Source organism: Haliotis asinina, chromosome 1 (genome assembly GCF_037392515.1).
Source record: "Haliotis asinina isolate JCU_RB_2024 chromosome 1, JCU_Hal_asi_v2, whole genome shotgun sequence".
Classification (NCBI taxonomy): domain Eukaryota; kingdom Metazoa; phylum Mollusca; class Gastropoda; order Lepetellida; family Haliotidae; genus Haliotis; species Haliotis asinina.
In genome coordinates, this window is record NC_090280.1 from 50917677 (window position 1) to 50942590 (window position 24914).

Here is a 24914-nt window from a genome sequence, read left to right on the forward strand (position 1 = left end):
CATTTATTGTTTGTGTATTACAACTAGGCTGGGGATCTCAGAATTAATATTGCTGACAGTTCCATTTTGGAAGCATTATTCAAAGTTTAAATTGATTTCACTATCAAAACGGTTGCTACTGATGTACCATGTAGGTGTAGACAATGATGACTATAAACACTGCCATTAACGTTTTCTATGGGGGGAGCAAATTCACGGAACGAATGATGCCCTCTGCGCGTTGTCACGTTTCCTGCATACCACACTTTAAGTTACTTTGTCATTACCGGCGACATTGTCCACACTCGATCAGGGCCAACCGACGCAGCTATGCAATAACAACACCCCATACAATACCACAGCAGTTCTCTCCCCTTCAAGGTAACCATATTTGGCCCTATTTGAACAATGCAAATGCTCTGTACATGTGCTATTCACGCCCAGGTAATCTAGGTCACTATTCCCAGCCACAACGGAGTTGAGCGTGTCACAGACCGAGAACGTTGGAGAACCAGCCTGTCATCGGAGTGTACAAGTGTTTGTGATTTGATTCAGTTTCGGATTATCATCCAAAGGATCACCCCCGTCATGTCAGCCCCCTCCCCGGAGCCCGAGGAGGGTCGGGTGTTGGTGCAGGAGAGCGAGGACGAGAATAAGACGTATAAGTATTCCTTTACGTACGAGAAAGCTACTCTGTATGAATTCAAATACGAACGAGCGGCAGAGCCAGACCCCATCGATCCCTGTTTTCGTTGTAACAAGCAGGTGTTTCCAGAAGACCAGTTGGATGTTGGAGTTTTATACCACAAGCAGTGTTTCCGGTGTCGGATCTGTGGGGTGCCGCTCACCAAACAGACCTTCTACCGGAACAACAAGAATGGCAGCAAGGACAAGGAGTGTTTCTGTAAGACGCACGTGGGGAAGAGCATCAGCGAGTTGAAGAAGGGGGCAATGATGAACCTTGATGCCCTCAACAACCCCAACAAGAAGTATCACATACAGGTAGGCATATTGCACATCTATTGTCGTACAGGTAATCATTGTTCATCCTGTCATACGGGTAGGCATATTGCACATCTATGTCATACAGGTAATCACTGTACACCTCTGTTGTCATACAGGTAGGTATATTGCACACCTATTGTCAAACAGGTAATCATTGTACACCTTTTCCTGCAGGTAGGCATATTACACACCCATCGTTATACAGGTAATCACTGTACATCTGTGTTGTCATACAGGTAGACATATTGCACACCTACTGCCATACAGGTAATCACTGTGCACCTGTGTGGTCATACAGATTGTCATCTATTATCATATATGTACAGGTAATCATTGTACTTCTGAGTTGTTTAACAGGTAGGCATATTGCACATCTACTGTCATACATGTTAGAGCAGGTGGTCTAGATGACTCATAATGAGTATTAGCATAATTAACACTTATGTCGTCTCACAAAATAGTCAAGCTTTGTCACACAGTTTCATGGGACATCACCATCACACACGTGTTTCATGCCAGCGGTCCACAGACCTCATATCTGTAGTACATTTCTCTTTTCGTTCTTAATAGAACGCCCATGTGTTTCATTAAGGCCGGTTTGTATTTAAATTTACCCCGTTGTGAAAAAAAACCCTGAAAGTGTCAATGTCATGTTACCATGGGTACTAACAATGTTCTATGGAGATAGTGTAGGGGTAACGCCTCTCGTTAATTCTGCGTCAGTAAGCACAAGATCATGAACAAAGACCCCTTGGTCAAACACTAAGACAATTAGAAGTTGTTGACACACGTTTGTTAAAGAGGTGGAACTGGGGGCCTGTCGGAGTTAGAGGAGCCACGCCCACCTACGTCCTCTAGTACCATGACCGCTTGGTGTTGTAAACCTTGAGAAGCACTCTCCTCCGGGAAGGGTTTCATCATTATATCTATGCTGTACTTTCTAGCATGCAGTGTGTGTTCCTTGTATGTCGGTACCTCATCCTAGTCTATACTGTCATCCATCCGTTCCCTATCCATCATCAGTCCATCCATCTATCCACCCACGGACCGGTCTCACCACGTATATATCTCCATCTATACCCCATCTATCCATCTGTGTCGACAGCCACCTGCATACAACCACCTGCCCACCTGTTAACGTCTCGTTCTGCCATTAGAGCAGACTAATGAACGGAGGGTGCTGACAAATGCTTTTAGTATTTACCCAGACCATATTAAGAGACATCATCATCAGGAAGCCACGTGCAGACTGCTGACCAGGATGAATAAACCGGTATTATCTCCCTGGGGTAGAATGTTGTAAAGACAACTGTTCTCGACGAGCACCATGTGAGACATACCACATCACAATGAGTTGATGTATTGATGCTGGATGTAATCTGATCTAACGAAGATTATCCAAGATGGTAGATAACATGAACGTTCAATGGGTACAGTGGTCAACCGTCATAGTTCGCGGCAAGAGGAAGGACTATGTTATCTTATCGATCGTCGACAACTCTCTCTCTCTCTCTTTCTGTGTGTGTGTGTGTGTGTGTGTTGGGGGTGGTTGGAGGGGGGAGCTGCGGTGGTGGAGCGGCGTTGGGGATTGTTTTCTATCTACAGCATCGGCGTGTTAAGTATCTGTTTTGAACTAGACAATCCAGTGACTGATACTCAGAGCAAGTCCCCACAACGTCTACGAACAATGACATACATTAAACCAAGTCAGCGAGCTTGACCACCCGATCCACCGAGTCGCTTCCTATGGCTGGACACCTACCCAGCACCAAATCTTAAAGGCGGTATGCATTAGCCTTCTACCTTGGCCTGAAAGTAAATCACGCAGAAATGAAAGTTCAGATGGCGCTATTCGAGATACAGAGGTTTCGCTTCAAGAGGTTACGTGTCCAAGGATATTGCCATGGCGTTCAGCTTCGTAGCGACAGTAAGATTGTCTGTTAACTCCGTCGTATCGTGTCACTAATCAGCACTGGGATGCCAATGTCATATTTCCACCCATACAGGATGTCAAGTTAACTTACACCGCAATGACGTAAGACCTATATTTGGTAACAGTCACGTGTACTTCAGTGACAAATCTTTCCGGGATGAGCTAACTGGCAATCCCATATATCAAATGTTACACAGGTGCCTTCTCAGTAACACTCGGCGTGATGTCGGCTGATATCGGGGAACACACACCTCATCACGGTAATCTGGGATTACACGTGACTGACCTGCCTTTAATCTTTACGGTGTTGAATAAATCTAAGATACACAACACGGAAGTGGAAGTAGGCAAGTTTCTTACCAGACTGATGTTGACAACGCTGGAAATGTTCATCAAAGGTCCTCAAACACACCTTGCCTTACCCTGAAAAATACCTGACGTCGAAACAGGTCGGCACTGGGTGTACAGTCTCTCTCTCTCTCTGACTCTCTCTCTTTCTCTGACTCTCTCTCTCTCTCTCTCTCTCTCTCTCTCTCACACACACACACACACACACACCAAGTCAGACACTCAAACAGACATACACAAACAGACACAAAAATACGTCGAGTCAGGGGTCCACTATGAACAGCACACTCCCTCATCACGTCACGTGTAGCGTTTGAAATAACCACCTGGGCGGAGGCCCAGCGCCGGTTGTTATTGTATCGGGCCGGCAGTTTCAAATATGTGCAGGCCCTAATGGCCCTCGGTTAATTATCTGTCAATTATTTTTCAACTGGAATGTTTCCCTTTTTTTCTTTATTAACGTTCTGAAATCATCCATGATCTATCATGTTACGATAGCTTACAGTTACACTTCCTGGTAGTTCAGCGCTTTGGCGTAGGAATGTCAACACCAGTCTAACAAATGAAAACTCGTACATGTGCGATAGGCTTCGCTGAATTCGTAGAACTGTGTGAAACTGTAGTCTACTTTGTTTTTATTGGTTTGCCTTTAACCAGATGGGCCTGCAGATTTCATTCAGTGCCTGCAGATTTTGCAGCATGCAGGTACGATGGTATGCAGCAGGCCCTGATGGCCAGCTGGTATATATTGTAACACTGGGCTTGGGTTTCCTTTCGCATCGTTTCCACCACACAGACCGTGTAATATCATGTCTCCGAGGTGTATTGTAAACAAAAGGAAATGGTCATGCTTCAAGAGTCAACCGATCTAATATATTAGGTCGATATCGGTCGTGAATGAAGCATGATTAAACACTGGATCGACATATTTTTCAGCCACCTCCCTACTCAGTGTTGAATAGGTCGTGTAGCCATTGTTGATGTTTGATGGTGGGTTACTGCTCATAACATCAATCAAGGGATTGTCTAGATCAGGCTCGATCTCCAGACCGCTATCATAGAACAGGATACTGCGGCGTAACAAACATCAACAAGACAGCTATAAACATTGCTATATGTAGCAGTAATGGAGCCTTGGTAACTTTGAGACTAGCCTTGTGCGACAGTGTTTGTACATACGTTTATCCCTACAGCGTACATACGTCGAATAGTAGAAACGAACAGGATCGAATGCAACACTTCTCCCTGTTTTCTACCGGCTGCTAGTATACTATCTCCCCAACCTCTACACGACATTGTTGACATGTTTCTTGTATCAGTGGACATTCGGGCCCCACCCACCTACCTGTATAACAATGTAGATAAGGGCACACGTTCACGGTGAGTCATACGCACCTCGGGGAAGTGGTAGGGAAATAGTATCTGTTTGCTTTACGTGTTTCGAATATTGCCGCATTTACATTCAACAACATTGTGGCGTGAACTCTCCTATACAGGATTGCAGTCTATTTATGTTACAGATTCTGATATCCTTGAATTGAAGTAGAGTTTCTTTGGAAGACAGTGCTCGTTAACGGAAACAGTTCGTCACCAGAAGTACATGTGTTTAGCAAACTGGGCCCATGTATGGGTTTATATGTAAATCGCTTCCTGAAGTAAGTTTTCTGGGACCAGTCGTCACCGTTGATCATTTTCTGTAACCTGCAATCTCCATGCAATGTGCACTGGTGTTATTCAGGGACAAGCCGAGGACATATAACGGAAAGACGCGAGTATTAACGAAAGACGTTTTGTGCCATACTGCGTGGAACAGCTGACATTACCATGTATTATACATTATTGTCGATATACAACCAAAACAAGATCCACGTACTTTTGTTGTTTGGAGGTATTAGCCCATTCCCAAGTGTTGGTCCGTCGTCTGGCCACGTCTGAAACCTTTCTTTATGGGTTCGAGTGAGTGAATTTAGTTTTACGCCGCTTTTAGCAGTATCACGGCGGGGAACACCAGAAATGGGCTTTCACACACTGTACTCGAACCCTGCTTTCGGCGTGACGAGCGAACGCTTTAACCACAGGGGTTCCCTACTGCCCCTTATGGGTTCGAAGCCCAGTTAGCACTTGTTAATGTTTGTGAGCACCATACCCGTGTTCACAACTTGGTGAATGTCTAGAACCTGCTTTACAGTGGACTATCCTCCCACTTAGACCTTGTATCATACTGGAAACATTTTAAAAACCTAACTCACTCACTGTTAGAATGTACCCGGGTATAAGAACATATCAGCAATGACGTATGATAATTTTGATAATTAATCGTGAACTATCTTCGGTGATGAAGGTTGTTGAAGTTTTATATCTCAACGTCTCAATCGTTGCAGAAATTCTGCAGTAAACTGCAAGGATGATCTTGTTCTTGAACCTGACTTTATCACACAATAAGAGTTACTACCAAGGGCTGAGCGTGTATTACGGCACATGTGTAACTCGTCTCGAGGTAGCTGAGATTGACTGAGTCAGTATGTGAAACACTGTAACACATGCCATTCATCTGCATTCATCCCAACATTCCATGATGAATGGGCCATCTTTTCTCCAGGCAGTCCTGTCATAACGTGCAAGCTGGTATTTCCTATAAATACTCCCGTTCAACAAAGGTACTGCGCTGTGTCCCACTTTCACGCTGCAAGCGGTAGTCCATTGTGGTGCGCTTGTAAATATAAAATGCTGATCAAAGTGAACATTACCTGTTCAAATTTTGATACCGTGTCGCACATGTACAGCCCATCAAATACAACGGATGGTGATGAAATATAATACGAAACGTGCACTTGAGGTGTAGATTAGTTTTACGACCCTATAAGGAATGGTCGAGGCGGTGAAAACCATGAATGGGCTTTACACGTTGTACCTATGTCCCAAGAGATAATTTATTTTGCTATATAAACACACGAATGTATGTCCAGCGGTCAGGGTTGAGATCGAATAGTGCCCCCATACTAGCGAACACTTGAACTACTGGGCTACTTCATCACTTGTGAATGTACATTTCTCCAAATGAAACTTTGTCACCTTTGTTTTTTCTTTGTTACAGATGCATTTTGATTTCTTCTGGGGCGATGGTCAACTAAAATTCAAACCTTACATACTAGTACCAATGAAGGCTTGTTGTAAGACACACATCATCTGCTCCCAGTTACATAGAATGATGGTCATGCGGTTGATCTCTGGGTTCTCTGGTCGAGGCTCGATTATTTGCAGACCGCCGTCAATAGCGGGAATATTGTTGAGTGCAGCTATAAACAAACATAATATACATTCTACGTTGATTTTGTTCGACGTTTTCATATTGAAAACTCCCCAAGACAGACACTCGTAAAAGATCCCTACACTAAAACTTTACCTCTTTAATCAGATACTGTTACTCAGTTGCGAGATTCATGCATGATTAAATGTGACATCACGCTGTAAGTAACGGTGCTTGATACGGTGCGGCGTTTCTGGCTCACAGCTGTAGGACATTGTTACCTCTACACTGACAGCATGTCTTTAGACGCGGGTGTAAGCTAGTTTCTTTTACAACAGCCGTATTATCTTCGTGTAAGACATACAAAGCGCTGTCTGTCATTGAGATCAGTCTTGCAACGAGCATTTTCGTCTCACAAGACGGAACTCCAGTGAGAAACAGTTATGTAGGACATATTGTGACAGATGAAATTAGGTCGCCTTGTCCTTGACGTGTGTGAAGTGCCCTATTTTCCGATTTAAGTGTCGCAGTTTTGACAGTTTTATCGTGATGTGTGTAAAATATGCATATAATTGTAACAGCACGTTGATGATTTGCGACACGCTGCTTCGTGTTGAGACGCGTTTTGATAGCCTGTTGAAGTGCGTTGTATGACTGCCTCCATTCTATATACCACATGGTCAGAGGAACCATTGGGTAATAGCATGAGCACTAGGTCTTGCCGTTGGAGTTAAGAACAAACAATCAACCATGATAGTTTTTCAAGGGTTTGACATGACTAATTCCTTAAAATACCCCTGCCGCCTTTGTGTCTTGTACAACCATCCGCGGAACTGTTTGGGCAGTGGGGTAGCCTAATGATTGAAGCCTCCGCTCTTCATGTGTGAAGGCTATTGCTTGAATTATGTTAAACGCGGCGTAAAACCATATACACTCACTCACTCGAAGAAACTGATGCAGAAATTGCTCATTTGATCGGTGAAACATGTTTCAATAACTTTCTATCCAGTTTGTGAAAGTTTAATCTCATTACTCTTTCACTTAACAGATAGGTCTAAAAGATATACGAGGGGATGTCAATAAGTTTGGAGCCTTGCATAGAAAAACACAAAATATTGGTATGAACCACATTTATTTTTCAACATAGTCCCCTTGTGAGTCAAGACACTTGTTCCATCTTTTCTGCCAGGCGCTGATGCCATCTATGTAGAAGGCGCCATTTTGGTCCTCAAACCAAGCCTCAGTAACAGCAATAAGCTCATTATCATCCTGAAATCTACGACCACGCAAGTGTTTCTTGAGATTTGGGAACAGATGGTAATCACTTGGTGCCAGGTCTGGAGAGTAGGGGGGATGCGGCAAGATTTCGTACCCGCATTCCTGGACAGCAGCGGCTGCAACGCGAGAGGTGTGTACTGGAGCATTGTCTTGATGTAGAAGAATACCACGTCTGATCTTGCCCTGCGCTTCTCCTTGATTGACTGTAGCACTTACCTCAACAAGTTAGCGTAATATTCCCCATTCATTGTTCTTCCTTTTGGTAAGTAATCTATTTGGATGACGCCTTTGCTATCCCAGAAGACTGTCGCCATTACCTTCTGCACTGATCTGGAGGCTTTGAACTTTTTGGTCCTGGAAGAAGTGACATGTTTCCATTCCTTGGATTCTTGTTTGCTCTCAGGATCATAGTGGTGGATCCAGGTTTCATCACAGGTTACTAGCCTAAAGTGAAAATCTTCTGGATTCCTGTTGTATCTGGTTATAAAGGAGTTGCTTATGGTGACCCATGTTTGCTTCATTTCATCTGTAAGCATTCTTGGCACCCATCTTGCGCACACCTTAGACATGACGAGATGTTCATGAAGAATTGTCTCGATGGATCCGTGTGAAATGCCAGTGGTCTCCTCTAACTCGTGAAAAGTGATTCGACGATTTTCCAGCACAAGTCTATGTACTCTGTCAATGTTTTCCTGACTAGTGCTTGTTGTTGGGCGACTTGGACAGGGGTCATCTTCAAGACTCTCTCTACCATCCATGCTTTAATTCATTGACCCATCGTTTGATGGTAGCAGATGAAGGGGAAGACTTCCCATAAACTGCTGAAAGCCTTTCTTTAATGTTCTTCGCCGAGTTTCCCTCAAGAACTAAAAACTTAATTACTGCTCTATACTCAGTTTTATTCATTTTCACTGCCGTGAGAGGGTCTCTTTTTCTATCAATGTGAGCTGTTCAATAACTTCTGATAGTAGGATACCAAAACTTATATATCACATCAGCTACACCCCAAGGTTCAATGTCGTAACTTAGGCTGTGACACCTGGGTGTGAAAAATGCGCAAGCTTCAAAACCTATTGACATCCCCTCGTATGTAGTGAATCGTAACGACGCCAAGTCTCCACCATCTCACTGGCTCGTTGAATGGTATCACATTGTGACCACCCGATACTCACCCGTTGTCTTGGGAAGCCAGGCATAGGTAGAAATGGATCTGTCTTGATCCCCATGGTACATTAACATAAAGATTTACAATGGCAGTAGCAGAATGTCACATGGTAGAGTACCAGCGTTCAATGTCGGAGTGAGTTTAGAAGTTTCTCATGTAAGTTTCAGTGAGAAGCCTTTTAGTTCGCATGACCTTAGAGTGACCTTGGTAACCAGCAACGCATTCTCAAGCAATCAAATTGCTGTGTCAGTATTGTTCGTTGTTTGACAAGGTTACTTCCTGCATTCCTCCTCGAGCAGTAGTGGACGGTGGGCTGTGTGGTGTTGACATGGGCGTGGTCGTTACAGTGAGGAGGGGAGGTAAGATGGGCGAGGGTATGTTGGTGACACTACACCCTACTTATTGACCGTTCGGACTCAGTGCACAAACAGCTCGTGAGATACATGTGGTCATACCTTAGGCATGTGAGTTTGATAAAAAAAAGTGCCTCAGTTCTCCCAGCAGAAAATGGGTACCCGGTGGGATAAGTCATGTGATTATTAACCTTGTGAATGGACTTTAGCGCATTATAAATGTAGTTAGTTAAATGTCCTACGTAACTGTTTTGTGGCAATAGTGATGCGTCGTGTGCGTGAAAGTGGATTGGTTGGCTTCGGGAATATCATGTCGCGGAACATATCCGGTTATATGATGAAATCATTGCATGTTTCACAAGCCTGTTAACAGTCCTCAGTACCCATCCCAAGAGCTCTATCAGTGCCAAGTTCGATACAATTTTCTTTATTAGGGGGCAGGTGGGGTAGCCTAGTGGTTAAAACATTCCCTCGTCACGCCGAGGCCCGGATCACGACTTAGGTACGATGTGGGAAGCCCATTTCTGGTGTCCCCCGCCGTGATATTTGCTGGAATATTCTAAAAGCGGCGTAAATCCATTCACATATCAGTGTCCGTTGTCAAAATGTACTGTACGCCAGCTCGTGCAGCCACACAGTGCTGTCAACCATAACGGAACGCGCGTTATGCACCACACAGTCTCCACAACACAGCTGGGAGTTTGCATCGAGAATATTAGATTTTCTCCCACTCGAGACTGTATTATTACCTGCCAATGGGGGAGGTGAATGACATTCTCGCGAGTGAGATTCGGTGTCAAGCTAGGGGCACGCTAGTTCCAGTTGACTGACCAGCCTCTCACGCGGATGCCTGTAGCGTTTGTATGACCTACTTCATGGCGGCAGTGTTTGGGGCAAACATTTTCCTGCTTTACAGGTACGCCATAATTATTTTCTTGCTTGTTTAGATAGGTATTGGTCAAATTCAACCAGAACCCAGCTGAACCTTCAACATGGCGGCGATGTCGTCTGCTGCAAGATCGGCTGTTCGTCTGCTGTACATAGGCAGACTACAGTCGAGGTTTTTATCAAATGCTGAATGGGGTGCGCTATTTCGTACATTCTTGGGGATTTATGAATGGTATCTGAAGGTGTGATGCACTATCGCGTGGTCTTCGTCAGGACGTGTAAAGCGTCACGTCACAGAGGTAACACAGAGTTGTTCAACCCTATGCATCGAACTTAATTTAGGGGCTATTAGTTACTTTTTGTGAGTCCCTTTTTAACTATGTAAGATTTTGTGACTAATTCTACAAAGTTACAAATATTATTTTGTATGGGGCAACGGAAAGAACTCTTACGAGATTTGGATATCCCTAGCATTAGACACTTCTCATCAGCGAGTACCATGTTAGCACGTTGACTAGACCCTCCAACGCTCATGTCGACATCGACAGTGTTGTTGGTCATACTAAATTACAGGTTATGCTCTGATAAACAACAATATTTGCCTGTTTCACTCACAGCTTGCAACTGGCTCAACACGTCTGGATGTAACACAGCAGTAGGAAGGTTTGGACTATATTTTGCATTTCTGGTAAGGCTCCTGGTGAGTTCTGTTTGAGAAGCTACACGTCGCTTTTTCATAAGTACACTTTGTTGTAACAAAACCCCGTTTATTGGCTGTACAGATCATGAAGGCCACGTATAGATATTGATCAGTAAGTTCAGCTAAACCAAACGTCTGACACACGGGTGGTTGTAGGATTGGGGCTTGACTTACTTTGTATATAAAGTTGGAGGAGGGAGGGAGGATATGCTTCACCATAATAATCATCATCACCACCAAACCGTGGAGGGTACTCCACGAACATTTGCCACACGCCCATGGTGGTTATCTCGGACGTTGTCTGGCACGGTATACTTCACCTCATCCACCGTTATATAACAGAACAGGGCGTTAGACTTACTCACTCACTCCACCCGATAGGCCTTCAGCAACCCATACTTATCATAAAAGGCGACTATGCTTGTGGTAAGGGGCAACTAACGGGATCTGGTCGTCGTTGACTTGGTTGGCACATGTCATCGATTACCAGTTGCGCAGATCGATGCTCATGCTGTTGATCACTGGATTTGCTGGTTACGTACCACCGCCATATAGCTGGAATATTGCTGGTTGCGGCGTAAAACTAAAATCGCTCACTCCTGCTTGGTGGCACGTTTGTCATAAGACTATCGGAGACCATCGGTACTGAACGAAAACACAGATCATGTTTCGCCACTGTCATGGCAGCACATCCTTCACGATCACAGACGACAAGATGGACACCACGTGAATACGCTGAGTTCGATTGTTAGGCAATGTCCACCGTGTAGTTGTGCTGCACAAGTTGCGTAACCAACGACGGCGTTTCGCCTGTTGACCCAACACAACGCGGACTGCCATTTTACCTATACTCGATACAGGGCCCTAACTATTGATAGGACAACTATCTACGGGTCTTGGTTTAAGGTCACGGCTAAAGGTCAGGGCTTTGTGCGTAGCATGTTTGTTTACAACGAATAATCTTGTAACAAACCACTGACTTGAAATATGTTTTGTATATACTATTTCCTATACGACCCTAAAGACGTGTCGCTTGTATGCCAATGACAGAGGTAATAAATGTGACTAGGGCGTGTTCACCCTCGATTACAGAAGGTATTTTATCGATTGTTGGTTGGGATGGTACTTTCAAATTCAGTACATTCAGTAGCTCGTCCGTTTGGCCGATTAGAGTGGAAGATGTCAGTTTGAACATGCCAGACCTGTTGCACAAAGCGATTTTAGCACTGAGTGAGTGAATTTAGTGTACGCCGCACTCAGCAATATTCCAGCTTTTTGGCGGTGGTCTGTAAATACCCAGACAGTGCAGTGATCAACAGCATGAGCATCGGTCAGAGCAATTGGGAACCGATGACGTGCCAGCGAGCCTTACCACCCTATCGCGTTAGTCGCCTCTTATGACAAGCATAGTCGCCTTTTATGGCATGAGTTGCTAAAGACCTATTCTACCCCGGACCTTCGAGGGACTTCGGCAGTGAGGGTTACAGTAACGCCCACTACCCCTAGATAGCCGTAACGGTAAGATACCTTTATGCAGCAGAATATGGGGAAGGACTATTCGACCACCGACCAATTACTGTCAATGTAAGTTATGACTACGTATTATTTTGGAGATATGTTAAAACTTTACAATAAATATAATATCCCTATGAAACTAGATAGCCCTCGATCACTACCCTCAAGGCCATTCATGTGTGTGAAATGAGGTGTAATCAGACCTTCAGTCAACCACCACGAGCGGTTCCTTCGACAGGTGCGTCTCAGTTCACTCAAAGGATAAACCTGAAACAGACATGCTTCACGTTTACACGTGTAATGCAGGACCGTGACAGCCGTAGCCGGCATCTGTAGCAACACCAGTCACTTCCAGCTGCCGTGGCATTTGGTTATTTGTCGACCAATTAACATGCTAAAAGTAAGAAATTAAATTACACTGCTCCATGTCAACACACTATGCAAATACACGCGTGGGGTGCTTGGTCGGGGAACATGCCTCCAGTTGCCGGAGGGTGAGTCGATAGGTCTTGGCAGACGGGAGGGTGGTAGCGATGTCCGGCAACATTTGGACATACATTATTAAGGTAGAATACACGTTAATGTGGTCGGTATTGCTATACGTGGGTCACTGAACCTTTCCATAACAAAACGACATGTCTCATGTAAACTGTGGATGTTTGATGGGTGCGTGGAAATGACTTCTGTTTTACTGCTTCCGCAATGCCTGGATTTCGATCCCCTGGCCAAGGCATACCAACAGACTGTGTAGGACTGAGGCTGATGTTGAACTGCCTGGCACTAACCATTAAAGTATAAGACGAGGACAAACCATTCCGTGTTGAAGTGACTGCACCTATGTATATAGCTTGGAATCATTGTTAGTCCCAGAGATGACGTATTTTTGTCAGCCCGAGGCATGACGTGTTATTGTCGGCTTCAGACACGACGTATTATTGTCGGTCCCAGGTATGACGTATCATTGTCTGCATGAGACATGACGTAACATTGTCGGCCCGATGAATGACGTAATATTGTCGGCCCGAGGTATGACGTATTATTATTGGCCCGAGGTATGACGTATTATTATTGGCCCGAGGAATGACGTATTATTATCGGCCCCAGGCAAGACATATAAATGTCGGCCTGAGACATGACGTAACATTACCGGTCACAGGTATCAGTATGCATCACCACGGGTGGACATGTTTTCCAGAGAGACGCCATGTTGTGTGCCAATATCGTGTGAGTTCGAATCCCATTTCACTGCAAAGAACCTTGGTTTATGAGATTCATATTCGCCATGGTATCAGATGGCCTCTCGTCTTCGGCATCCAACAGACACGGGGAGAACAGCAAACTCGAGGACTCGTATAGGTAGCTCAGTGGTGTTTTGTGTCAGTTCGCCTTTAATGTCACTTCTAAATTATGTTAATTATATTAGAACACTGAAACAACAGCACTCAAACACCCACTTGGATGACAAGAATGTAAATGGTTGTTCGTTCAACAGGGATATCTCAGCATCTTAACATACCATCATTGATTGATTTATATGAACAATTTCAGGTCGATGGCGCCACACGGCCGGGTCTGACTTCCGGTCGCTCCAGCCCCCGTCCATCACCACGCGCATCACCACGCCCATCACCACGCCACTCCCCAAACACTTCCATCAACCACGGCCACGGACACAGCCCAGGGTCAAGCATGACCAGCGTCACTCCACGAAGCATGCACGACCAGTCCAGTATGGCGAGCCCCTGGACGACGTACAATCCGCACAGCGCAGACCACAGCTTGGGAACATCGTATGATATGAGGAGTTTCTCACACCCAAGACCAGTGCTGCAAAGCTATGAGGTAAGTGATCATGTCCTTGTGATGACATAGCCTGACTAGTCCAAACTGAACGTTAATCAAACGCTTTCCAAAGATGTGGACCACTCATACCAACTTAACATGTTCGAAGCCATGGTTCTCGAGAAACATCTGATACGCACGTCTGCATACCAAATGTCTTGAAAACAAATGTTAAGTTATTGAAAAGATTGTCTGCCAGTTACGATTCGGGTTAAAATTGTTCTCCAGCAACCTGTAGTGAGAGGTAAATAATGGCATCTGGTGGTCAGGCTCTCTGACTTGGTTGACACATGCCATCGTATCCAAACTGCATAGATCGATGCACATGCGTTTGATCACAGGAGTGTCTGGTTCAGACTCGATTATTTACAGTCGGAAAATGCGGCGTTCAACAACAAATAGACACTCGATTATCGAAAAATAAAAATAACATTGAATTAACGTGGAAAGGATTTTATCGTTGTATGTATGCCATTATCTTTTCTCATGAACGAGTCTATTCGCCTCCTGTGTACCACACTCCTTTCAATTCCGAATCTATTCAACCATGACCATCGAACGCCGCAGACTAAACGGGTTTGACAGCCTTGACTTGGAGCCACCCACTTTATCAAATACAACATGGTTCCAGTTTAAAAGAAGTGTTGGTTAGCCATCTGACCCCAATGGCTACATTGCTTGGTGGCCTTTGTGTGCAGCGATGTGGATCCCCTGACAATGCCTGCCTTTTGCATGTCTAAGACGATGCGGTAATGTTTTGGTATCGTGTAATTGCCTAACGGCATCGGGTGATCAGGTTTGGTGGTTTGGGTTGATGGATGTCATCGTATCCCATATGCTTAGGGCTGGTCGGGTAGACTAGTGGTTAGAGCCACCGCTCGTCACGCTGAACACCCGGGTTCGATTCCTCACGTCGGTACAGTGTGTGAAGCCGATTTCTTGTGTTCAAGGCCGTGATATTGCTGAAATATTGCTGAATGTGGTGTAAGACCTTATTCATTCACTTAAAATATTAAGGTTTAGATCGATGCTGATGCCAATGACATTACCACGTTGTACAGGTTCTCTTTATTTAGACATCTCTGTCATATAGCTGGAATGTTGCCGCATTAAACAACCAAATAAGCAAGAACTAAAACAAACAAACTGACTGGATGGGGTTCTTCTGATAATGCCCATGACTGACTGACTGACTTGACCAGGTTCATTTCCTTTAATGCTCACGTTGCATAGATGCGATATTGTTGACTGCGGAGTAAAACAATGTTCACTCCCCAGCCCACTAAGATATGGACGAACATCCCTGCCAGTAGACGCCATCTTCTCAAGATGGTGTATAGTGATGTCTGCTGTCTTACTTGATACGAACTTCAACCAATTCGTACTTCTTTTGTAGGACTTCGAGAACAGCAATGTGTTCGAGGCCCAGTCGTTCCTGGAAGCGCGCCACAAGGAGGAGGAAGAGCGTCTTCAGCGCTTCCTCCTGGAGGAGAGAGAGAAAGAGATGAAACGTCTTGACGACAGCATCGCAGTGGAGAAGGAACGCGCTGCTGAGGAGCTCCTAGCCAACATTGACCAAGTGCGTGCTCACGGCAGCACACGAAGTCTGTTGGGGGAGCGGGACAGGATAGAGGATCACTTCAAGACCGTCAGGGACGAACGCTTCAAACAGATGCAGGACAAGATGGGGACGGAGGAAAAGGCCCGCACCACCAAGATGTTGGAGAGACACTGCCATGAAATGATGACGTTGATTGGTGAAAAGGTATGTGACGTCAGAATAGTTTGTCCAGTGAAATTCTCCTTAGATTGAACCTTAAGACGCAGCGTGAAACAGTTAAATATTTATGGTGTCTACCGTGAAAACTTCTGTAACTTATACCGTTGATGTCCTGTATGTTTCATATATATCATTTTTTACTTAAACACATGCCTCTCTGCGTGGAACTCGCCACGTCACTTGTTAAAATCAGCCAGTCTGAATTGAGTCTTACAAATTGTTAGCATGACTGAGAAAATATGCAGATAAAAATATCTTATTTTTAAAACAAACAGACTGATCGGACTAAGAAGCTATAATATTGTGGGTATGTCACACACCAACTCGTATGTGTCAAACATGACCTCTGCACACACAATGGGGAACGATTGAGGAGCTATTTGAGTGGGTTTCCATTGGTTCAGATCGATGTATCCAAATCCGGATTATTTCTTTTGCGAAACCTAATATGGTGTTTTCCACCGTTACATTGCTCAAAGCAGCGTAAAACCGAACTCACTCACTCATTAAGAAAACTGACTTTGCGATTGACTGAGCAACTCACTTTGAAAATCAATGTTCGCTCAGGGATCGTCTTGCACAACCAGCGCTGGAGGTGTCACCACATCTTGATTTCAGTTGTAAAATGTTACGGCCAAGAGTAATGTCAGTCCTCAACTCTACTCCTTTTTAAAACTTACTTCTTGATATCATATGACTTCTGGGTCGCTTAGGCCACTACCATTGTTGTGTACCACGTGATTTGCCCGACCTTAGCTAATGTGGCTGTAATATGCATGTGCTCAAAACACATTTGCTTCGTTGAATAAAAAAGACAAAACTTATACACAGCTACAATTCCAATTCTGTCTTCCCAGTCGTAGTTTCGTCGAAGCGACATAAAACTAAACTCACTTACTTCGTAGTTTCCTTGAGATATTTGCACTGAGAGGTATTTAAATAAATACGCTACAAACATACGCTATGTCCTTCCCTGCACAGCGCGTGTGTTTACACCTTCTGTACACAAACTGCCACACATCGGTGTCACAGCGGTCGTAATTACAATCGGAACGTCTTGCATACACACACTGCAACTCGCTTTGTTTGCTGGTCAGCCATCGCAGCACACGCTCACACTCTGGCCACGTGACTACTAATTTGCTACTCGTCAATCGCCAATCAACGCGCGGGAATTACTAAGGCGGTGTCAACTCGCTCCACATCCCCCATGAACTTTTCATTAAGCCGAAAAAACAAAATGTCGCTTCAACCACGTTGTTTTATTGACAAGCATCCGCGGGAAAATTACGCTATACTGTCAATGACCTGTTAATTGTAATCACGTGTGTAATCTCGTCCTTACGAGAACAATGGTGGTCACTCGAGATAATTAGAGACAGGTTAAGTGCAATGGCAATTTAATTACGTTTTTTTCTTACTTTGCCTATATAAAGTGGAATCCATGTGTTTGAAAACATTATCCAACTATCTGCCGAACTGTAGACATGCCTCTCCGTCAGAGACTCGGGTCTAGTTTTAAGACGTTCCCATGTCGACGGAGGAAAGTTGTGCATACATTCAAGTCACTGTTGAGGGAACTTGGAGGAGAGTTGGTAGGTGTGACCTCGAACGTAAACGTCACTTTTAAGATAAGAATTTTTTATTCATTTAATGTAAATTACCCATTCAGTTTGAATATGTTCACTGACCTCAGTAAAACAGGTCTTGTTAAAACTAAACGTTACCAAACATCCGACTGTTCCTTTCCACAAGGCAGCGTTAGCTCAAGAGCTAATTTACTTTTGTGGTTAAATATACGGTTCTACTAAACAGGAATCACAGGGGGTCTGTGCCCTTTTGTCTGCGTTTTGATTTGTTTAACTTAAGGCAACAGTAATGAGTACGAGACATTTAGTCTCGAGAGACTACTGCTATATTGGCGCAGTTTAGGGGTTTCGCTCGCCACCTAGAGGAACCGTATCGACCGATCGATCGGTATGTTCATGGACATTCCTGCTGTCCTTGGCCATCACTTAAATTAAAAAAATAAATGAATAAGACGTTTGTGTAAGATATATACGTTTCACTCAAACTATCGGAGGATCTACGAGGGGAGTGAGTGTACGCCGTTGTTGTTGTACGCCGCCTTTATCAATATTCTAGCAATATCACGGTGGGGGGCACCAGAAATGGACTTCACACATTATACCCATATGAGGAATCGAACCCGGATCTTTGGCGTGACGAGCGAAAGTTTTATCCATTAGACCTTCACGGGGCTGTAAAGAAACAGAAACAAAATGGAAAGGAAATTAGATTCCCAACACAGACAAAGGTCATCAAATATTTTACCGCCTCTTGAGTCAGTATGTGTTGTCTCCACAGGATCGAGAGGCTGATCGGAGCGTGCTGTACGACCACTCGATGAGACCCCCACTGGAGCCCCCGGAGACCAAGAAAGCCCACCTGTACAAGACCCCTGCCCGGTTTGAACAGCTGGACAGGAAGGCCGTGCAGGTTGGCGCTGCAGCCATATGAAATAGCTTCTGTACTAACACAAATGTTTGAGAAAAGAAAATAAATAAAAATAAATCTTGTGGAAATACCTACGTGAATAAACATTTATTTAATGCCTATCAAACTGAAAATCATATTTATTTATTTATTTATTTATTTATTTATTTATTTATTTATTTATTTATTTATTTATTTATTTATTTATTTATTTATTTTAAAACATGTTTCTGATTTCAATGTTTAGTAATAAAAAAATATTTTCAGCTTGTGAGCAGAGAGTATTCGACTTACACAGATCTCGTGAGAGATCTTACACGAGACTGCAAGTCGGAGCTCGAGAAAGTCCGGTAAGTTCCGTCAGCGTCTTAGCTGGCATATGACCGTTATGGTTTACACCATCTCATATTTTTAAACCGTTTTCTTGACGTCATACACCAAAGACGTGCTGTGTACGTCCTTGAGTTCCTGACCAGTTTGTTGCCAGTCCCATCAATCCATTAAGCTTGACCCTTTCCGTAACCATAGGCGTTTGGCTTGCCTCGGATTAGGAATAGTCAGGAAAGTCCTCAATCAGCTGACATATTTTTATTATAACTTCGGAGTGTTGGTTATTTTTCATTGGATATTTTCTGTATCCCTGAAATTGTGATCATCATAAACGGATGGAAAAGTACAACTACGTATAAATATATTTATAGATTTATGTATATTAATACTTCATTTGTAGAGTTCTGTTCCGCTGGGTGATCGCCAAGGATCTGAACAAGAACACCGTCAATGACATCATCCGTCCGTCAGCCTCCGCCATCACGCTACTCAAGGGAGTTAAGTCAGGCAAAGAGACCTACCATCAGCTTTTTAAGCGGCTTTGCACGTAAGTGGCTTTCAAAGTAAACTACACAAGTAACAAGTGTTTCCATGGCATTTCATTGGCCAAACACATTCTTGGAATTTGAGTTTCCAGACACTACCGAATAGCAGACTGCGCCCTCTTACAGACTATTGTTTGCTGGTAACAGAAGGGGAGGGGCATATGTTGCTTCACAGCCATGTTTTCTCTGGTTTGTTGCCTGCTAGGTTATGTCAGTGATAAAACATTATGTGATGTTTGTTGACCTCAATGTTTTGTTTTGCTTTGTTGTTTTGTTGGGCTTTTTTTGTTTTTGTTTTTTTGCCTTTCAGAATTATGTTGTAATTATATTGTCAAAACCGGTGTGCTCATTCTGTGCAAACCCGTTTTAACGTTTATGACACTGGAACCATACATACACATACGCACGCGCACACACACAAGTTCATCTTGATGTCGTTTCTAGAACACCATTGATATCAGGATTCTATACAGTGTTATTGGGACATTTCTACTTCGACGTTAGGAGACAGTTTATTATTCTGTTGCTGTTAAATTGTTCTTAAAAAGTCATTTGTATATAATATCAATTCTGAATGTCAACTATTTGGCATTAAATATATTAAGAAAATGGGGTTTCGTTTTTTGTTGTTGTTTTTGTTTGTTTGTTTTTATGGGTGTGGTGGCCTAATTGAAACTAGGGGTACATGTATAGTGTTTCGGAATTAGTTGTGCATGGCAAGGAATTGTCATACTTTGTTATTTAGTTACGGCTGAGAGAACACCGATGTGGCGTAAAACTCAACACAGCCCAACTCATTGTTTAGAAATAAAACGGTTATTTCTCAATGTCATACATGTTAGCATTTTTTTCTGAAAGCAAATTCTTTTTATTTCAGATACGCAGGTCTCCACTGCGAGATAATTCTTGGATATTCTAAAGGAGCTGGTTACAAACCAGGCATGCGCATTGAGGGCACAACCTTCCGGAACTCGTGGACAGCTGTGTGTATTGACGGGAGCTGGCGGTTCGTCAATTGCACGTGGGCGGCACGTCACGTATCAGGTCACATGGACGACCTGCCACAGCTGTTCCACAAATACGACGAGTTCTACTTCCTGACAGACCCGGAAGACTACATCTACCAACATTACCCAGATGATCCAGCGTGGCAACTTCTAGAAATCCCACTTCCGTTTTCCGAATTCATTAATCTTCCAGTGGTTAAATCCCCCTTTTTCAACTATGGACTGAAATTTTATTCCAACTATGGTGCCACCCTGTCGACAGAGACGGGTATGATTGAAGTAAGACTTGTGATGCCAAAGATTCTTGGATTTGGTTCCATGTTGGAACCTGTGAACAAATCGTCAGGAGACTCCCGGAGTCTGGACGGAAGAACGTTGCTGCGCTTCGTCAAAAACGAAGCCATATTTACAGTTGCCCTCCCACGACCGGGGTTATATTATTTCTCGATCTTTACCGGAGACTTCTGGCATTCGGAATGTCTTGAGAGTGCTTGTTCCTTCCTCATCAGCTGTTCGGAGATGTCCGGACCACCTTCTCCTCCATATCCCCCTGTGCCGTTTTTCGGGGCCACGCCTTTTATGCAGAAGCTGGGAATGAGCACGGAGAACGTCGACCCACTGATAGTATGTAATAGTGACTACTTAGAAATTAACTTCAAAATGGAGAATGACACTAAAGTGACTCATACGTTCCAATATTTCGACGTCACTGACGAATCCGTGCAAGACATTGATAGGCATGTATTCCTCCGCTCGCGGAATGACACAGGGGCGACCTACTTAGTGAGGTGTCCTAAAGAAGGATTCTACATCTTCTCACTCTTTTGCGCAGATCCAACGGGAGACAAAACCAGTCTCGACTGCGCTTATCGCTATCTCGTCATCTGCCAAGAACCAAGTCCATCGGGGAACGCCTTCCCGAAGACGTTTCCAAAATGGCAGCGATGTACCTTATATGAGCCTGTAGGTGGGGATCTAATGACGGACAAACGATACACCTTCCGACTCGATGTTCCCCAAGCCGTGGAAGTGTTCCTCGTCATAGGGGACATCTGGCATCACATGAAGAGGAAGTTAGGATTCACCTGGGAGATCAACGTCAATACCGGAAACAGTACCGGAAGTGCTAAAATATATGCGCGTTTCCAAGCTGGACGGGATCAGAGCCTGTTTTCTCAGTTATTGGAGTATGAACTCGTAGATGAGATTGAGACAGAGATATGAAGAGTTCAGTGCCCGCGCAGAGCAGAGTCATGACAACGGATGTGGATACATCTTGTTATACCGTCAAGGATGGGAATGGGAAGATTTGGCCAGGGGGTCGTGGAGCGATGGTTGTAAGATATAACCATAACTAAGTTATACATATCACGCCCACGCCCTAAAACACTGAATTAAACATAAGTTCATTCCTGTAACCAGCAATACACATTTCAAGAGTGACGATGGAAATTCCATATTGATGAAAGTCAGGTTTCTCCTGGGATATCTGCATGGAAAAATAATGTTTGGGGATTCATGTTTAGCGGTGATTTTTATGAAGGATTGTTTACATTCCAAACATATTCTAAATATACATCGGCAGAATTTCAGCATTATGTATCTGGCATTTTCCCTCTTTAGTCCAAGTGCTAATGACTGCAGTATAAATCGTAGATTTTCCTGTTTTAATCAAAGGGCCAAGGTAGATAATATAACATTGCTTGATGCAAAATGGACATCATCAAGTTACACACCCACATAATAAGTGCTGCAATAACACTGTGCTATTGGAATATTTGATATATGAATTGTATATACATGTATTTTCTTTCAGAATTTAGATATACAGAGGACGCGTGTTCTCTTCTGTTTAAATATTTAAAACCAGACTTACTGCAATTTTAAATGACCATCCTCTTCACAAGTCTTAATTGTGATACTGTTTGTGATCAATGTGATAAACGGTTTAATGCTGTTCAATATTTATTTTTGGTATACAGTGAGGCTTATTTCACCGTGATGCTTATCTTACCGTATGCTATGCTGTGTGCGAAATAGTTACCGACCTTTGCTAGTCAATTGAAGCAGGGATACTCTATAACTCTCTATATAGGCTCCCTGATTGAAGTAGCTATGCCTGAAAGTTACCTGCCCACACAATAATTCACTGGCCCAAATTTTGAATGTAGACACAGTTTTCCATCATTATGCATCTGATATGATGAATATTTTTATCCGGTCATATTCTTGTGTTACGTGTTATGACTTACAAGCCGGAGAGAGTGATATATTTACAAAATGACCCATGAAAATTCACTAGCCAATCGGGCCATTGATTATGGAAATTGTTTGGTCTGCCTGGTTTTTAACTAGCCACATGCTATCAGACCAGTGGCTTTTTCGCACATTGATGTGTCTGAGGAGTTGATTGTGCAATAAACAGCTGATATATACGAATTCACAACCTTGTCTTCACCAAAGCCAACTCATTGATCGCTATCGCGTATGATATATAAAATCATTCAAACATTCAAATACATTACTACTCTTTTCAAATTCTTAATTTTGTATGTTACCCTTAGCAGATTATGTTGTTATTTATTTCCGCTTGTTAGTGCGTTATGGCCCAGTTATTCTATATCCAGTATAGGTGCTCGTTAAACGCGTCTGTCCGTTCCATACGGCTCCATGTTCAATGCAGATATTGCTTGCCAAAATGTGTCAACAGTCGGAAACACGACGCACAGATTAATATATCTCGCGAGTAGTACCATGTAATCCACTCGGTGAAGTCCGGGAGGGTCGTAGGGACGTGTGTGGAAAGACACGACCTGTACTCCCACTTTCTGGGTTTTTCTGAATAAATACCGCTTTTGAACAGTTCTGCGTCTGCTTGTTTCTTGTACAACCCCACTTTGTATGTACTATTAAACAGTGGCATTTGAAGTGAGATTATATCGCGAAATGCCACACGTGTGTAAGGAGACGCTGATATTGGCCAGTGTTACAGTTTGCTGCCAAGTCCTGGTGTTACAACTTAAATGACGAGCGTAAGACAAGGTGCAACAAATACCGCCCTTTACTTCCTATGGTATGATGAGACTTGGGATCGACCGTCGACCGTTCGCTAGACGGACAGGTGCCCTATTCACTGAGCCTGGATCTGGTGAACTCGTAACGAAACCGGTCACATTTATCCAGGTTTGATCTATCGCAGCGGATAACATATTCCAATTATATTATGAAGCAGGAAAGTCCGCACTCAAACACGTCGAATATTTGACACATAATATTCCGAAATATTGGGAACATCTACCTGAAAGCAGTGGTCCAGGTTCTCCAAATGCGTTACTGCAAACGCGTTATTGTGCATATTGATCACACGTCATTCCCTGCATATTTACAGTGTGTGAAGCCCATATCTGATATCTGTCCCGGCGTGATATTGCTGGAATATTGCTGAAAACGGCGTGAAACTAAACTCACTCACTCAACGCACACACACTGACTACTTCACTCAATGACAGTGATATAAACACACAATGTCTCTTAGAAATGGTCAAATAGAATACAGCCTATATCTAAGCATTCAACCCCACCGCGTCAGAGAGAGACACTTAATCACTAGCACATAAATTCAGCGGTTTAACCCACCAATCAAAGAGGCTCGCGGAATTAAGTCCCTCAGCTAGTCTTCCTGATCACAGACCATTCAGGTCTTTCACTGGAAGCGGCTCTCGAGGAACTCTTCGAAGCGGACGTAAAATAATTGCTGTCTTCACGAGATGTTTACTCTGATTTTATCTTGCACATTGAATGTTCTTGACCCAGCGGGATGGAGATGACGGCTAACTGTATCGTGTTCACTGTTTGAAGAATATGGACTAACACGATGTTCATCCAGGGTGGCTAACCACGTGTTAGGGTCGGCTAGTGATGTGTCCGTGTATGCTTGCATGCGTGTGCCTGGACCCGTGAATTATAGCCAGCCGGGAGCAAGATTTCAGTAGTTTGTGCCAGTAGTGGTGTTGCGTGTAGATCTTGACACACGTGTCAAGCACTTCTGAACCTCTGTGCACATCTGCTTAGTATGTCCGTGCTTGTGTGTGTCTCCGCACGTCTTCTAGCTGTTCCAAAGATCCTTGAACAGACCAACAGAATGTGTCCCTTACCTGATATATAAAGATCCTTGAACCAGTCTGAAGATATTAATTTCTGATCGAAATTATCCTTCAAATGTTCTAAAGGTTTTTAGCTAAAGATCTTTGAACCACCCTAAGGCTTCTTCAGCTGTACTGAAGATCCTTGAACAGATCTTAAGCTTCTTCAGCTGTACTAAAGATCCTTGAACAGATCTGAAACTTCTTCACTACGGCTGTTCTAAAGATCCTTGAACCAACCTAAAGTTTCTTCAGCCGTTTTAAAGATCCTTCCACCGATCTTCAGGCGTGTAGTTGATCTATAGACCCTTCAACTAATATTCAAATATGCACAAACTGACATCAGACACATCTGACCAGA

General features: G+C 43.7%; 1 protein-coding gene across 1 annotated transcript; it reads left to right on the forward strand.

Annotated features, from left to right (window-relative positions):
- Positions 1–411: 411 nt before the first annotated feature.
- On the forward strand, positions 412–23273 carry LOC137293214 (hillarin-like). Its single transcript, XM_067823893.1, has 7 exons — positions 412–981; positions 13960–14253; positions 15650–16018; positions 18401–18532; positions 18797–18879; positions 19260–19406; positions 20282–23273. Exons 1-7 carry the CDS (start codon positions 568–570, stop codon positions 21633–21635), a joined length of 2793 nt encoding a protein of 930 aa, XP_067679994.1. The 5' UTR covers positions 412–567; the 3' UTR covers positions 21636–23273.
- The last annotated feature ends 1641 nt before the right edge of the window (positions 23274–24914 follow it).